The 16,134-nt window shown below is 46.7% G+C and overlaps 1 protein-coding gene across 3 annotated transcripts in view; it reads left to right on the top strand.

Moving 5' to 3' along the window:
* TMEM108 (transmembrane protein 108) overlaps nt 1-14,673 on the top strand; it is a 360,169-nt gene extending 345,496 nt beyond the window's left edge. For all 3 annotated transcript variants that reach the window (XM_049628818.1, XM_049628819.1, XM_049628817.1), the window contains 2 exons: nt 8,393-8,547; nt 12,793-14,673. In XM_049628818.1, the coding sequence (XP_049484775.1) occupies nt 8,393-8,547; nt 12,793-12,915 (278 nt within the window). In that variant the 3' untranslated portion in view covers nt 12,916-14,673. The remainder of the gene's footprint in view (nt 1-8,392; nt 8,548-12,792) is intronic.
* Nucleotides 14,674-16,134: the final 1,461 nt, after the last annotated feature.

Here is a 16,134-nt window from a genome sequence, read left to right as displayed (position 1 = left end):
AGGTCCCATGGCTCACTCAGGAGCCCAAAGTTAAGCGAGAGACAGACCTGGGAAGGGACTGTCTTCCCACCCAGTGCTCTTGTCATGACACCACCCTGCCACACTCACCCTGGAGGGCAGCCTGCTAATGGCTACAGTGACATGGCACCAAGACACCGTAGGTGAATGTTGGCACTTCTAAACGTACAACCTCCAAGTAGCAAAGCCTTCACCTTCCTCTCCCACTTCATATCCATCTTTCTGCCTGCCTTTTCTCCCATCCCTCATCTCTTCTCCTCCTCCTCTCTCTCTCTTTCTCCAAAAAAGAAGAAATGAAGCTTTGATCTTGCAGGGATTTCTATCAGCCTTGGCAAAAGCAGTTCCTATAGCTAAATTGAGCCTTGAGAGTTACATGTAAATTTAGCTCTTCTCTCTCTCTTCCCTGGTTTTATTTGTTCATGGGTGGTATGAGCTAGATAACGATGTAGATCCCATCATTGCTTCCACTGGTACTGGTGGAGAAGGGCTCTCCCCAGGCCACCAGCACCTCCTTGCTGCTCCCTGTCATTACTTTAATGAGAATTCAGGAGACCTTCTCCCTGATGTCTCCATATAGAACCTAACATAATCACTCAGAACCTTAGGGCTTCCTTTTATGTCTTTGCCATGTATTTGATCCTAGATTCTTAGAGTTTCTCTGATAACCTCACAGGAATCCTCACTGATCTTAGCTTCAGCTCACCCATAACAGTTATCATCTGGCCTCCTTCTGAACCCTTCTAGGGGTGAGAAACCCCCTGTGCTCCTCATTCATTGGACATCCCATTCTCCTATGACCCCCTCAGGTTGTTACCCAACTCTCTTGGGAGCCTGACATTTGCCTCTTTGTAATTTCCACTCTGTGGTCCTAAGCCATGTCCTCTGAAACCACACAAAACCAGTCCATCTACCAATCCCTAAAACATTTGAAATGGCACTCAAGGGCAGCCTTTCTTTTCCCAAGTTGCTCATTACTATTCATTCAAGTCTCTTTGTAGGGCCAAATTGCCCTGGCACTTCCCCCTTGTCTACCACTCTGGATGGCCACCAGTTTATCCCTGCTCTCCTAGAAGGAAGCACAGCATTTCACATGCCCAGTCATGGCAGAGGAGAGCAGATGGTCGCTCCTTTGTTCTGGACATTTCGGTCACATTCAGGAAGCCAACACTGGCATCGGCTCTGTTGGTGGTACCGTCACATCACACCATGGGCTCATCCTGATCTCAAGAGGAATGAAACCCCAGAAACTTTCCACAGAGGAGGCTTTTAAGCCAGCTCTCCTAGCCTTTCCTCAACCCATGGGTCATTTGAACATTAGTACAGGGGGTGTGTGCCTTTAACATGAACATAATTTCTGCTTGGCATTGTACCAATAAGATCTTTTAAAATCTAGATTCTGGATTCTTTCCAGAAGCCACCTCTCCCAGCTTTTTTTTCCTTCTAGTTGATAAGCAAAGCAAACTTTCCATGTCAAAAGTGGGCGGCCTATTTCTGCTCAAGGACCCAATTCAGGAAAAGTGAAAATGTTTGCCGATTGCATATTTTATTCTTTCATTAAGTGGCTTTATTGTCTTTCATGGAAATACAAATGAATTCTTAAAACTGATTGCCCACTTCTGAAACAGAAGAATGATAATGAGAAAAAGTAGCACTGTTAGCCAATAAATTATTAATAATGGTCATATTTGAGAAGTAACCACATTAGAAACAGCTTTCTAGTTTTCTATTCTTTACATGTCTCTAGAGGCTTTAGTTTACAAAGTGAGTTCCCATTATTTTTAATGATTCCATCCTTGGGGCACCTGGGTGGCTCAGTTGATTAAGTGTCCAGCTTTAGCTCAGGTCATGCTCTCATGGTTTATAGGTTCAAGCCCCACATTGGGCTCTCTGCCCTTCCTGTGCACTCTCTCTCTCTCTCTCTGTCTCAAAAATAAATGGCCATTTAAAAAAAATCATTCCATCCTTAAAACAGACTAGCCAGAGGGATTAAAACAAAAACAAAAACATAAACATGCTATGCAAGGAACACACTTTACAGGGAGGGAATAAGTCACCAGGTGAAGTGACTTTTCCAGGGTCCTAGCTCACATAAGTCAGCCCAAATCCGGTGGTAGAATCTGTTTGATTCAACACAATATTTCCCAAGTGCCCGTTGTGTGCCAAGCACTATGCCAAGCATTAGGGAATTGATATATGTGATGTGGCTCCCTTCCCCAGCTCCCAGAGCCCTCTCCCCACCTGGGCCTTTCTCTTTGCCTGGTTTGGACAGCACAGAGTAGATCCAGCCTGCACCCCACAGGCCACACCCACCTGTGTTTTATAGTTCTGAAAAGACTCTACAGCCCTTTTTACATGTGTGAGTTTGAAATTAGATCAGATCTTACTGCAAAGCCAGAAAACCCATGGCTGCCTAAACCATGCATAATAATGTCAACTAAGGTAGTAGCAAATACATAGCCTAGAACCGCACCCAGAGAATGCTTCGGCAGTCTGAAAAGAGCCTTCAGGTGCTGGGACCGAACATACCACTTCGTAAAGGAAGATATGAGTCTTTGTTCAAAGTGGACTCTTGCAGCCTCTTGGAACCAGACTCCACTTCTTTAGCATCTGTCTTGCATTTCCGTCGTCCACATGGGAGGGTCCCCTAACCTCTCACTCCTAAGGTCCCTGCCTTAGCCCTGGCTGCCTCCACATAGGGCTCCCTGCCCTTAGTCGTGGCCCCAACTCCTGTGGGTCCTCTGGGGCCCTGTGAAGGCCCTGATGCAAGGGACATCAAGATAGAATATTTGTCCAGCTGCAGAATACCATGCTCTTTCAGAGCACAGATGAACAAATATCCCAGCTGTTTTCATAGCCTAATCCCACTCCAGTCATTAGACAAGCAGACCTCTTCCAGTGGCTGCATTTATCCTAAAGTTCACTCTGCTGCCCTCAAAGATGGGTCTTTGCCAGTTTGCCAGATATTTCAGGCAGTCTAGGTTGGTAACAAAGTGTGTGCCTAGATTTCCTCACACCTGGCTTTTCAGACCAGCCCTGGTCTTGTTCCTGCTTTTCTCCATCCACCAGAAGCCAGACTTCAGGTGGCCAGGGTTGCTAGGCAGGTGGGTGAATCCTCTACTTCTGTTGGAAGCAGGGGGTGATCATAGCAAATCTCAGGCCTGCGCAAGAAGGGATGTCATCAATTACACCAGCCCTTCCAAATTGAAAGCTCCGCCCAATGGCTGGAAGGCTAGATGTGCCACAGCTGAGAAATGCTTTGTCTCCTGAGACATGCCAGAGACAGCCACACAGGGTTTCAGATATGCTGAGAACTGAAACTGATTGGATCCAGGCCACAATTGACTGGGGCAGGGGAGCCATGTGGCTCTTGAGTTGGTCTCTGCTGCCACCATCAGGAATCAAAGAGCCCACTACCTCCTGCCAGAACCCTCTGGGCCTGGCACTGAATTGATCCTCCCGCACTGCCGTCAGTGCTCTGGGTTTTCATCAGGAGGTCAGTTTTGTGGCTCTGCCAGGCTCCCTGGCATCTCTTGCACATGACGCATCTATTCTCGAGAATGTCTTTACTCTGCTTCCCTGAAAAAGATGAAAGCCTTTCTGGAGGGTGAGAACAGAAAACAGGCCAGCGGCAGATGTTTTTCATACCAATCTAAGTTGAGCCTGGCTGGAACTGGGAAGCAACTCTCTCTGACCCCGGATATGTGAGGGTCCATGTGCACCTCACCCCAGAGCATTCTGGCTTCTTGCAGACATGCACTTAATGCCACTGGAGTATCAGTGCAGCGTTCAGCAAGATAAAATATCCTGTGGTCATGTAGTTCTTGGCTATGTTCATTGTTCTGTGAATGTTAGTCCAATCTGAATGTGTGTATATGTGTGTATTTAGTTATGTATGTGTATGTGTGTATAAAATATGTGTGTGTGTGTGTGTATACACACACACATACACACATACATATATATGTGTGTGTTTTTTATAGGCCCAAAATGACTTTGTAGTTATTACATAAGAAGACACGGGTCAGAGTTACTCTTTCCATGAGAAGAATAGAATAAATTGGAATGAGAAGGAAGTGTGTCCAGGAGGTTTGTCTCCTTGGGGCTTATGAGCTAACTGAAGCCAGGGTGGTGGGGAGCAGCCTCAGGGCCAGGGGATGTCACTTCAGCTGGACCACAGTGTCATACCTATGTTCTCACAGCTCATCTCTGCTTCCCAGTCAGCACCTCCTGCTGGGGGCCTTCTAGTCCCACACACCAGGATGGGGAGCCAGACAGCCCCTAAACCTGCTTTCCTGAGGCCCATAGCCTCGTTTTGAGCCTGGCCTCCTTCCCAAACGCCCAAAGGTGGGAAACGATGGTCCACAGTCTGGCCCCTCAGGCCGGCACCACTGGACCAATCCTTCCCTCCAGGGTGTCAGGCTTCTCCTCTATAAAACGAAGTGCCCAAACTGAAGTATGTCACACCTCCCTGTCTTCTAACTTTCTAACACTTTTTTAAAACTGTTCATTTATTTATTTTACGTGAGAGATTGAGAGAGAGCGAGCAGAGGAGGGGTAAAGAGAGAGCAGGAGAGAGAGAATTCCAAGCAGGCTCCATGCTGCCAGCCCGGAGCCCAACCTGGAGCTCGATCCCAAGAACAAACAGCAAAATCATGGCTTGAACTGAAATCAAGAGTCAGACACTCAACCAACTGAGCCACCCAGGTGCCCCTGTTCTGCTGCATAAATCATTGGAGAAGAAGGCTGGTGTGACAGAAAAGCTTGACTCATGGACTCAAACATACCTGGATGTCATGCCAGCTCTCCTGCCGGCCACCTGTGGGGCTTGGACAAGTTATTTAACTGTCAGTCCAATGTTTCCTCACCTATAAAAATAGGACTAGCATCCTCTGTGTTAGTTCAGGACCTTCAAGAGGCAGATGCCAGCATGGGCTTGTGTTTGCCCAGAGTTGTGTCCTTTACCAAGTGCTTCCACATGCCTTAGATGTGTTCCCAGCCATGTTCAGGGTGATCTCACACAACAAGCATCACTCTGAGGGTCACAAAGACTCAGGTCAGGTTCTATTAATTACCTGAGTGATCAAGATCAATTTGTTAACTTCCATGAGCTTCAGTTGCCACTTGTGCAAAGGGGAAGAGTAACAGCACCTTTCTCAGAGAGCTATTTTGAAGGTTAAATCAGACTATAAAGTGCCTAGGTCAGCCCTGGGCATGTATTAGAGACTCCATAAATCTGAACTGTACTTTTCTTTCTTAGATGAAAGGTCAGGCCAGCAAAACAATGAAAGTTCTAAACCACAGGTGGTGCCTTGGCCTTGAGCCACTCAACAGTCATGCAGCCCGGTATTTCTTTCTACATCTCTCTTGTGGAGGGTACTGGAAGAACAAGAAGAAAGCTGTCATTAATTAAGCACCCACTGTGCATCCGGCAGTTTGCTCAGCATTTTGCATTCATGATCTCTAGCTCTCATTACAGCCCTGTGAGTCCATAGCAGTCAGTATGAGGAAATGACTTACCTAGTGTAACGTGCAGCAGTCAGACTTCAACCCAGGTCTTGTGGACTCCAAGCCCAAGCTCTTTCTATCTCAGGCCAGCTTCTATTATATAAATGAAATGGCACTTGAGAGGCACTGGGAACTCCTGGAGAGAAACAGTCAGGCCTAGAGCACTAACAACACTTGAGGAGAGAAAGCTAGGAACTGAGCCCCCTATTCCAATCCCCAGGCCATCCTGCAAGCAGGCCAGCCCTTCCCATCGAGACAGGGTCCTGGTCCCACATTCTAAACAGGCCCTGGCTCTGGAGCCAGGGGCAGTGTGGGCTTGAGGGAGCACTGGACTAGGAGTCAGAGGACCTGGACTCTGCACCCTGTGCCAGCCCAGGTTAGCAGCATGAGTTCACTGCAGCCTAACCCTCTCTTTATGGTTTCTGTTTCACCAGTTCGAATCCCCCCCTCAGGCCACTTAACCATCCCAGTTCCAGGAGCAGGGTAGAAAGGTAGTGACAATGAATAATAAAGATGCCAGAAAAAGGGACACAGGACCTAGGGTCTTGCCCCAGCCCTGCCACTCGCAGACCTGTGACTTGTGGCAAGTCAGCTGGATGCTTTGGACCACAGTCTTCTCATCTGTAAAATAAGGAGAGTCCCTAAATTAGCAGATTTTCAGGCTGAGTTCTGCAGCTCCCCTTCCTCACCCCCATTCATCCTCCAACCACCCCCGTCTTTGGAAGGAAGGGAGAGAAGAAAGGAGAACTTGAATTTGGAAATTTTTCAAAATTTAAAAAAGTCTATACCAGCCAATCTAAAATTCCTTTTAGCTCAAACATTCAGAAATCTCCTTTATATCTTTAAAACTTTTTTAAGGGGACATGGAAGAATAATGAGCAAATTAGAGAAGTCTTTCTCGTCAAAGTAGATTGGACCAATAGAAACTTGCCCAACCTCAGTCTTGTCTGGAGGCCTTTTCAGGTTGAGATAAGAGAGTTACAGAATTCCTACATCATCCTGTAGGGGCCTACAGGGTGGGCCCTGTGGTCTTAGCCTGTGTGGGTGCCAGCTTTTTCAGGTACCCCACACCCTGGCAAGTACAGGCGCCCTGATGCTGGCTAACCCTCAGGCTGCTGCGAACAGAGCTGACACTCTGCTGCCCCCTGGTGGTCATTGCTATCTTGGTGCCGGCCTCTGGAATGCTCAGCCTGGGGTCCCCTCTGGAGCACACATGGTTGGCACCTCCAGGATGTTAAGTGCAGCCCTGCCCACCCCTGGCCTGGAGTTTCAGCCACTGCACAGGCTGTGGTGATGATGAGTTGGGCAAGGGATGCCCAGTCTTCATTTACTGGCTTCTCCCCAAGAGGGTTACTGTCACCCTTGTCAAAACATCACCCGTTGCACTGTGTGAGCCTGGACAGGCCACCTTACCTCCCCAACTTCAAAAGCCTTCCCCGTTGGCATGCCGAAGGCCCTCTGTTCACACCTGATTCATAAGCAAAATCCAAACATACTCCTTCCTCCCTGGGGCCCTGCAAATCTCAAAGATTGGACAGACGGGGTCACACATCAAGCTGCGTAGAGCCCCGATCAGGCCCATTTGTGCAGTGTGGACTTCTGCGCATCAGTCTTTGTGAGGCAGAATCATGAATGGTTAAGAGCACAGACTATGGAGTCCAGATGTCTGGGTTTGCTCTTGGGCAAGTCGCTTCACTTTTCTGAGTCTCGGTTTTCCTGCCTGCAAAATGGGAACCCTAAAAGTACCTCATGGAGTGAAGTGGAAGATTAAATTAATTAATATTTCTAAAGTGCTGGGAAACCTTCCTGACACATAAACACTATATAACTGTTAGAAGCTTCTTTTTTTTTTTTTTTTAAGAGGAGGAGGAGGAGGTTGGTGATAGTGGAGGTGATGATTATGGTGCCAGAGCAGCTGTTTTATCAGGGTCCAAGACCTCTGCTCAGTAATACTATTCTAAGTCTCTACCATCAAGTGCCTCTGTGGTATTCAAGGGCTCATTTTGTAAAGTTCACCAAGTCCTGTTCCTCTTTCTGCCATACTCCCACTCTGGCTGAGAATTCTCACCAGTCCAGCAGTGCAACTGAGAGCACACAGCCATTCTCTAAGCCTTTCCACCAAATGAGCAAGGCCTTTTCTTGGAGCAAACTCAAGGAGTGGCAGTGCAGCACCCACAGATATCTGAAATTATATCCAGGCCTCTTGCCTGTGAGCCCTATGGATGCAGTCACTGGACATGACCCTGGCTTCATCTCCTACCTCACTCCCCTACACTCCAGCCAGGCTACTCTTTTCACTCACATCAAGTGTGTCCCCACCTCGGTCCCTTTGCACATGCTGTTCTCTCTACCTGGGGCATACTGCCCCATTCTGCTCTTGTCCAGCTCCTTCTCCATATTCTGTTCTCAGCTTTAAGGTCACCTCAGGAAAGCCTTACATGATGACCCTAAAGCATTCTCTCCCCAACCCCTGTCCATTGTCTTTCTCACTTCACCCTGTTTTATTTTCTTTCTTCAGTTACTGCTATCTGAATTTATCTTATTTATTCATTTTGTTTATCATAGATCATGTGACCCTGCCCCTCATCCCGAGTATCCCTCCTTATACACACTAGGAGGGATGTTTATCATGCAGGGCAGCCTTGTGGTTTTTTTTTTCATTCTCTCTCTCCCAGAACCTGGCCCACAGTAGGCATTCAGCGTATGTAGATAACTGTTGAACGAACAAGCAAACAAATTGACTGATGGAGTAAGTGGTTGCTTGTATGGCCATCACAGCCCCACCTGGAGACTGGCACCTGTCACTCAGCACTCTGGCTCCATGCTTGTTGTCTCCCTCCCCTGTCTCTAACTTGGACTCTCTCCACAGCCGTCTTGCTGACAGTGTGCTGCCTGAGGAGGAAGAAAAAGACGGCCAACCCAGAGAACAATCTGAGCTACTGGAACAATGCCATCACCATGGACTACTTCAACAAGCATGCTGTGGAGTTACCAAGGGAGATCCAGTCCCTTGAAACCTCTGAGGTAATGAGCCCCAAACCAAGGGGTGCCCCTGAAAGGTCTGGCTCCAGCACAGGGAAAAGCCCAGGCTCCAAAGTAAGCTATGGAGCCTCTGCTTGCTTCTCAGTGTCTTGTTCCTTGAAGGGTAGTCTCTGGACCAGGAGACTGCAGGCCCCACCCAGTCCTACTGGGTCAATCTGTATTTTAGCAAGAATTCCCAGGTGTCTTCTACATATGTTAAAGTTTGGGAAGCACTGTTCTTGGGACCTCTAGTTTCTGGGAACGGTTCGATAAGTATTCACTGAGGACCCAGCTTGTGGCAGGCAGTCCCTGGGAACTGTCAAGATGAGAGCTTGCTCTCAGGGGGCCCAGATTCCAAGATGTGGTTGAGGTATGATGAGCCCCACACATCATTCCAAAGCAAACAAACTAGGGGAGATACAAGAAGAGTTGCAGAGGTATAGAAACCTAGGAGAAGAAGGCCTTCACAGTGGGGTTTCGGAAGGATAAATGGATTTTGACAGGTTTCCCAGCAAAGTAAGTAGCCTGAGTAAAGGTGAGGATGTGGACTGGACACAGCATATCATGGGGGAAAAGAATACACTGGGTCAAGAAGTGTTTGCCCAGACACCTGTCTGGCCAGTGAGAGAGCCAGGCTTTGAGGTGTTCCTTCTACACTCACACAGGTGGGGCAGAGGCCAGGACACATCACGAAAGGTACATGGGTTGGGCATGGGCTTGAATGGGCTTGAATGGAGTTCATACTTTAGTCTTGGGCAGTGGAGGGTCATTGAAAGTTTTGAGCTTTGTGTGGCCTAGTTTTAGAAAGATTGTGCCAATGGTCTGATGAAGGCACTGTATACGTGAGTAGTGAGTGAATAGGAAGGAAAGGAAGGGTGGTTTAATGGATGGATGAATGGATGGGATGACCAGAAGAAAGACTCAAAATAAGTAGACCAGCTGGGACCAATCAAGGTCCAGGAGAAAGATGGCAGACATCTGAGTAAAAGCAGGGAGAGCCAAGAAGAGTTCTTCTGGAGACACAGTGCCCTCTTCCCCTGCAGATCCATCCCCCGCAGCAGCCAGAGTGGGCTTTTACAAACATAAATGTGATCACATCGCTCATGTACTCAGCTGGTGCTCTCAAGTTAAAGTTCAGAGTCATCTACAGGGCCTGGGAGGTTGGCCCGGCCCTGGCCCAGCTCTCCAGCCTCACGTCACTCCACTCTCTCTCTCATTTGCTAAGCTCTAGCCACACCAGATTTCTTTTCATTTCTTTATGGCACCAAGTTACATTCTGTTCTAGGGCTGTGCATGACTCTCCCCTCTGCTGGAATGTCATCTGTCCCTCCCCAGCACCCCCTCATGTTCACCTCAATGACTTCTCCCTATCACTCAGGCCTGTCATCTGTCTCTGCTGCCTGAGGGCAGGAGCCCTGTTTGTTCTTCTCACCACTCTATCCCTAGCACCTAGAACAGTGCCCAGCACTTGCTAGGTGCTTGGTAAATGTTTATCACATGAATGAACCACAAGTTTTGTTCATTATTGATCCATCACCCAGCCCAAAGCCTAACACACAGTGGACGCTCAATAAAAAACTTTAACTGAAGGACAGAGGGACAGGCTTCATGAAAGCAGTGGCCTTTAGTATGGTCAGTGCACATCCTGCATAGCAAAAGTGGTAGCTACAGTCATTGTGGTGAACATTTCATCATGCAGACAATTGTCAGATCACTATGTTGTACACCTAAAACTAAAATAATACTGAATGTCAACTAAACTTCAATAAAAAATAAAAATGAAAACTATTATAATGAGCGAAAAATGGCTAAGTTAGCAGAGGGGCTGGCCACACTTTGAATGTGGGCTGTGAATCCCTGAACTCTAAATTTCTCATATTCCTGGGGTGCCTCGGTGACTCAGTTAAGTGTCCCATTCTTGATTTCGGCTCAAGTCATGATCTCACGGTTCATGAGATCGAGCGCCGTGTCAGGCTGTGCTGAAGGCACAGAGATTGCTTGGGATTTTCTCTCTCCCCCCTCTCCACCCCTCCCCTGCTCGCTCGCTCTCTCTCAAAATGAATAAATAAACGTTAAAAAACGTTTAAATAAATAAATTTCTCATAGTCTCTTTACAAACTGATAAATGAAAACCAAAGCCAAAGGGCTGTGCCTGTGAGCTTACTATAGAAAGGGCCCTGCCTGTGCAGCGTCCCAGTTAGTCATTCCAGCCCAGGGCACCTGGGCTGCCATCAGACACAAGCCAGAGGCTCTAATAGAGGCTGCCTCCAGCAGTCACCCTCCCAGGGTCAGGAGTTTGCAGCAGAACCAGCAGCAAAAAAGTCAGTTTGGCTTCAGCACGGGCTTTATGGCTGTTTCCCTCCCAGCAGGCCTCCTGCCCTCATTCTGCTTTACTTAGCGCAGTGTTAGTTTGTTCCCGCTCTCTGGGCACACCCAGGCACTGTGGACCACCCCGAGAGCGGCCTTGCCATCACAGGGCAGGTGCCCCACACTCCACAGCCGGGGCAGCCCTTACCGCCCGCCCTGTAGGCTGCCAGCTCCAGTGGCTGCCAAGTGCTTTGCCTAAGCAAGTTTCTCTGGTGCCCTGCTCCCCTTCTGGATTGACGAAAGAGCAAAGCACAAATCTAGGCTGTACAGGCAAAACTGTGATGCCGAAAAAGTGCCTGGAAATTTTTCCATGCTTTTTTTACCCCCCCTCTTCCTTCCTTTCCTCCTCTTCTTCTTCTTTTTTTTTTTCCTTCTTTCTTGTCTGTTATTTCTTAAGTAACTTTCTTTTTTATGCTACAAAAAGTGTCCACATGGTTCACCCATGGTGAACACTTGCTTTGTAAGAACTATAAAGGGGGAGCCTAGGTGGCTCAGTTGGTTGAGCCGCCAGCTTCGGCTCAGGTCGTGATCTCACAGTTCATGAGTTCGAGTCCTGCATCAGGCTCACTGCTGTCAGCACAGAGCCCACTTTGTATCTTCTATCCCCCTCTCTTTCTGCCCCTCCCCTGCTCACACTCCCTCTCCAAAATAAACATTAAAAAACAAAACAAAACAAAACTGTAAAACGACACACCAGATCTCATCCTCCAAAATTCCCCTCCACAGCTCCACCCAAAGCCCAATGAAGAATGGGAATGGTAGTCCCCTCAGTGACATGCTGCCTTGTTTTCCTTACTTAGAGGGCTGACTCTGTGTCTGCCTCTGAGATGGGCACTCAACCAATTCCAGACATTGATGGAAATTCTCGTCTTCTGGAAAGTCATTTTACTGACAAATGGCCTTTCTTTCTTTCTCTCCTTATTATCCATAAGGCAATATATACTCCTCAAAAATTATACATGTTTTGCTTAAAAATAAACTTGAGAGAATTAATTATGTCTTCTTCAAGTGGAGACATCTAAGCAAGTCTGGCTTAAGCCAGCTCTGCCTCAGCATATTACTGAGTCTTTGCCCTGATGTAGCCTGCAGGTTCTGAGACTTCAGTGTTTGAGAATTAGGACAAGCTGTGACTTTTTTTTCCCCCCTAAATTATACCTGGGCCTGAATCTGAGTATAGACATTTAGTGGCCCACAAATGCTTGCAGCCTTTATTGGATGAGGCCAAAGCTATTCAGATGACCTGATCAGTGAATTACCTATTTGTAGGCTTTTCCATTTCTGGGGCTGTGGAGACAGACTGTATTTTTCACTTACCACCCATTGTCACACACAGATTCAGGTCCTTTCACCTCAGAACCATCTAGTACTATAAGAAATGAGGCTATAATTCTAAGCAGGTTTTGAGAGGACTCAGGATGGGGAGGAGTGAGCCCTTGAAGGCCCTGCCGGGTGGGTGGTAGGAGAGGAAGGAGGTGGGCAAGCGTAGGGTGTGAAGGTAGAGGGAAGAAAGGCAGCCACATCTCCCAAAGATCTGTGAGAAAGAGGCAGGAGGGAGAGTGTGGGTTTGCCCACTAGAGCACTGAGATATGCTGAATGTCACTCGTGGTGGGCCCTCTCGGACTTTTACAAGGAGAGCAATACCATCTCTGGCAGCCTGAGCTGGGGGTGATTCAGGAAGCAGGAAATCTTGTTCAGAAGCTGCTGCAAAAATATGAAAGAAAGAGAGGGCTCTGCGCCTCCACACTGGCAGTGAAGATGATGAAAGGTGTTTACCAAAGCAATCCCATGTGGAAACAAATGTCCTCGTGTGTGTATTTCTTTATGAATGGCCACTGCCTAAACCCTCTGAGATCATCCCATGTCCTGCCTCTCTCCTCCCAGGACCAGCTCTCAGAGCCCCGCTCCCCAGCCAACGGTGACTACAGAGACACTGGGATGGTCCTTGTTAACCCCTTCTGCCAGGAAACACTATTTGTGGGAAATGATCAAGTGTCGGAGATCTAACAGCAGCAACCCTTGCTTTGCCGTTCCCTACCATTCGTCTCTAAATTATAAATATACAAATATATATTATAAATATAACCTTTGTGTAACCCTGACTTAATGAGAAACATTTTCAGCTTTTTCTCCCCCTAAGAATTGTCAACATCTTTTTTACAAGTGTGGTTTAAAAAAAACTTTACAGAACGATCCGTGGCTTTATAAAATAAAGGTATTTCTAAGCAAAGCAGTTGCATTGATTGCTTCTCTTAATAACTGTCCTTGAGCACTTGGGGTCCCAGCAGCCCCAGGCAGGTGAGGGAAGAGACAGACCTGTAGAGGTGCGATTTTAAATTGGTCAAGAGTACGGCCCTTTGCATGCTCCTTAAAGTTCTGGTTCCTCTTGATTCAGTGGGACTCCCTTCCCTCCCCCTCTGTGTACACACCAGTGAAGGCAAGTGGGCCACCAGGGGAGAAGCAGTAGACTTGTGCACAGAGCAGGAAGGGGGAGCACCTTGCCACCCCAGCAGATAAACGTCCTGCACCTGCACAGTGGCACCATTGGCTGTCGAGCGTAATTCCAACTGAGTTAAGGACCGCGGGCAGGAACATGCAGCCCTCAGGAGCCTGTGGAGGACATCGTGGGCATCCCGTCAAGGCCACATCCCCCTAACATCCCACGACAGGGAGCTTCCACTGTGCTAACAACAGGACTGCCTTGCCCTGGTGGAAAATAAGCCCCCCCCCCCACCTTAAGCACATTCCTGCATCCTCTCCAACACCCACATCTGCTTTAAAACTCGTGCCTTTCTCTAGAGATGGTTTAGATGTGGATCCTAGCCCCAGAGCTTTGGTATGCTTGCTCTCCTTCAAGGATCAAATGTTTATTGGGGTTCAGCTTTGTTTTCTCAAAAGGCATCACACTGTGCCCCTGAGGAACATGTTAAGAGGCCTTGAATTATGGGGCTGTAATTTTCTAAGCCCTCCCGTGATCTTAAACAAGATTGCTAAAGTGGATCACTTAGGAGAAGACATCCTGATATCCCTCCCTGGTGTTGCAGACCTGCCTGTGGGTCAGCAGACAGGCTTGCCATCCAGCTCGCATTCTCCAGTCTCCCCTCCACTGCTCCCCTTGCCTGTCCACGCTCAGGAGGGCTCAGACCCACAGAGACGCAACAGAGGCTTCCACAGATGGCTGCTTCTCACTTTTTCCCTAATAGAGAGTGGTTGGGAGAGAAGATAACTGCTTTGACTCTTTCTCTAAAAGAAAATTAGTTTGATAGTATATTTTCAATATAGATGTTCTTATAGTCAGATTGGGAATTGAACTTGAATGTTGATTCGTATGTTCGTGTTGTTGCTGTGGTCTTTTTATCATACCTTTTTCCTTTCTTCCTACATTTCTTTTTTTTTTTTTTTAAGATGGCCTTCAAAAATGTGTGTTCTCAATGTTGTATGAACCTACTTAACATGAGTTTGGTGGATGTGTCTCTTTAAAGACTCTTCAAACCACAAGGAAGCAGGTTAAATGTTGCTCTGAGATTCATTTCCCAGTGTGCTGCTGTATGACCTTTTAACCTTCTATTTCTGTTAACTATTGCATTTAATATAGCAATGTGTGTGCGTATATATAGAAAGAAATCTGTTTGTAAAGTAAAATTATATATAATATATGTAATCAAAGATACATATGTTATATATACATATGTGGATGTATGACTTATTTTTCTTATCCACAGAATTCAACTACCATGTATATATAAATAAACTTATTTTACTAGCCAGAGGATTAAGTTGCTAATACATTTTGCATTCTTTTCATTTTAAAATAACTTTTAAGTCTTCCTTAAGTCCCGACACTGCCTAATGTTCATCTGTATTTTTTAATCTATTTTAACAATAAGTTGGGTTTTATAAGTAATGAGCTATTGGCAGTTTGTCATTTGGTAATACCAATCCTTTAGAACATGTTTGTGACTTCTCCACAAGTCCTCTTTCTTTAGGTCTTTGGAAACTCTGGTGTCAATTAAGGTACATCCCTTCTTCCCCTCTCCCTCCACAGGGCTGGGGGTTTTACTGTATGTATCAGAGAAAGGTCAGAGAAAGCTGGGGTTAACCTGTCCACTGAGAGTTACCATTCTGTAGGAAATAACAGTGCCTAAACATGACACCTGTGCAAACAGCTTCATCAGTAGTTTGAACCCTTCATTTAGCCTTGGATGATACACCCTGAAATTCCTGCAGCCCCTCAAGACCCAGGCAGCACCCCCTGTGCTAGGAAGATGTTATTATAAGAGTCTGGCGGGTGCGGTGGGGCCTATAGGGTGCCTCAGAGGTGGTGTTTGCACCAAGAATGCCATGTCTAAATAAGGACACTGCCACCTTTTACTTGATCAAGTTGGTTCCTTAATCTGTTCATCATATACCAACATTGATATTTATACAGTATCTTCTGTGTCAACTCAGACAAAGTAGAAAGGGGGAAAAAAGTTATGGTGTCCTAATCAACAAGGAAGAGCACATAGAATATCCCAGTAGGTAACTGTAGTTTTGAACTCTGCTTGTGTGACTTTGGATAGTACCCTGTTCTCTAGGTGGTGGGAGACAGAGGGCGTCCTACGTAAGTCACTGGACTAGGGGTCAGATGAGATTTTCTTGTCCTAGCTCTGTTATTTTCTGGATAGGGGACCTTGGAAAAGTCATTGCAGCTTTCAGGATCTTCATCACATAAGGAGTCAATAACTGATCATTTGACATGTGATGATACTTCTGGAATTGTAAAGTGCACAGCCCAAATAGCAGTACATGTCAACCCTGTACCTACCTTCCAAGGTTAAATTGAGAATTCAATGAAACAAAGTATGGAAATTATGTACAGCACTAGGATAGATTCAGTACTTACTAGAAATTGGCTACCTTCCCCTTCTCTCACTTGAGGTACGTCCCCGTGGTGCAGGATTTGGGATAAATATCCAGGTCTGGGTTTTGGCTACTTGGTTTCTCTACTGTAAAACTTACGTGCAGTGGGGTTTATTTAGGTCCATTTTGTTATCTCAGGATAACAAAGAGGATCTTTTCTAGATCTGGGAAAGTAATTCAGGTGTGACCATAACAACATGCCTTACTGGATGCTGACAGCAGGAATTAAAACCCAGGGGGTGTCATCAAAACCTAACTTGAAGCACCCACCCTTAAAGAACTTACTGGAAAACCTTCTCTTTGTTTTGACTTACTAGTTTTCTG

This window comes from Panthera uncia, chromosome C2, assembly GCF_023721935.1.
Source record: "Panthera uncia isolate 11264 chromosome C2, Puncia_PCG_1.0, whole genome shotgun sequence".
NCBI lineage: Eukaryota > Metazoa > Chordata > Mammalia > Carnivora > Felidae > Panthera > Panthera uncia.
The sequence above is the reverse complement of the archived record's forward strand: the minus strand, read 5'-3'. Positions and strand labels throughout refer to the sequence as shown.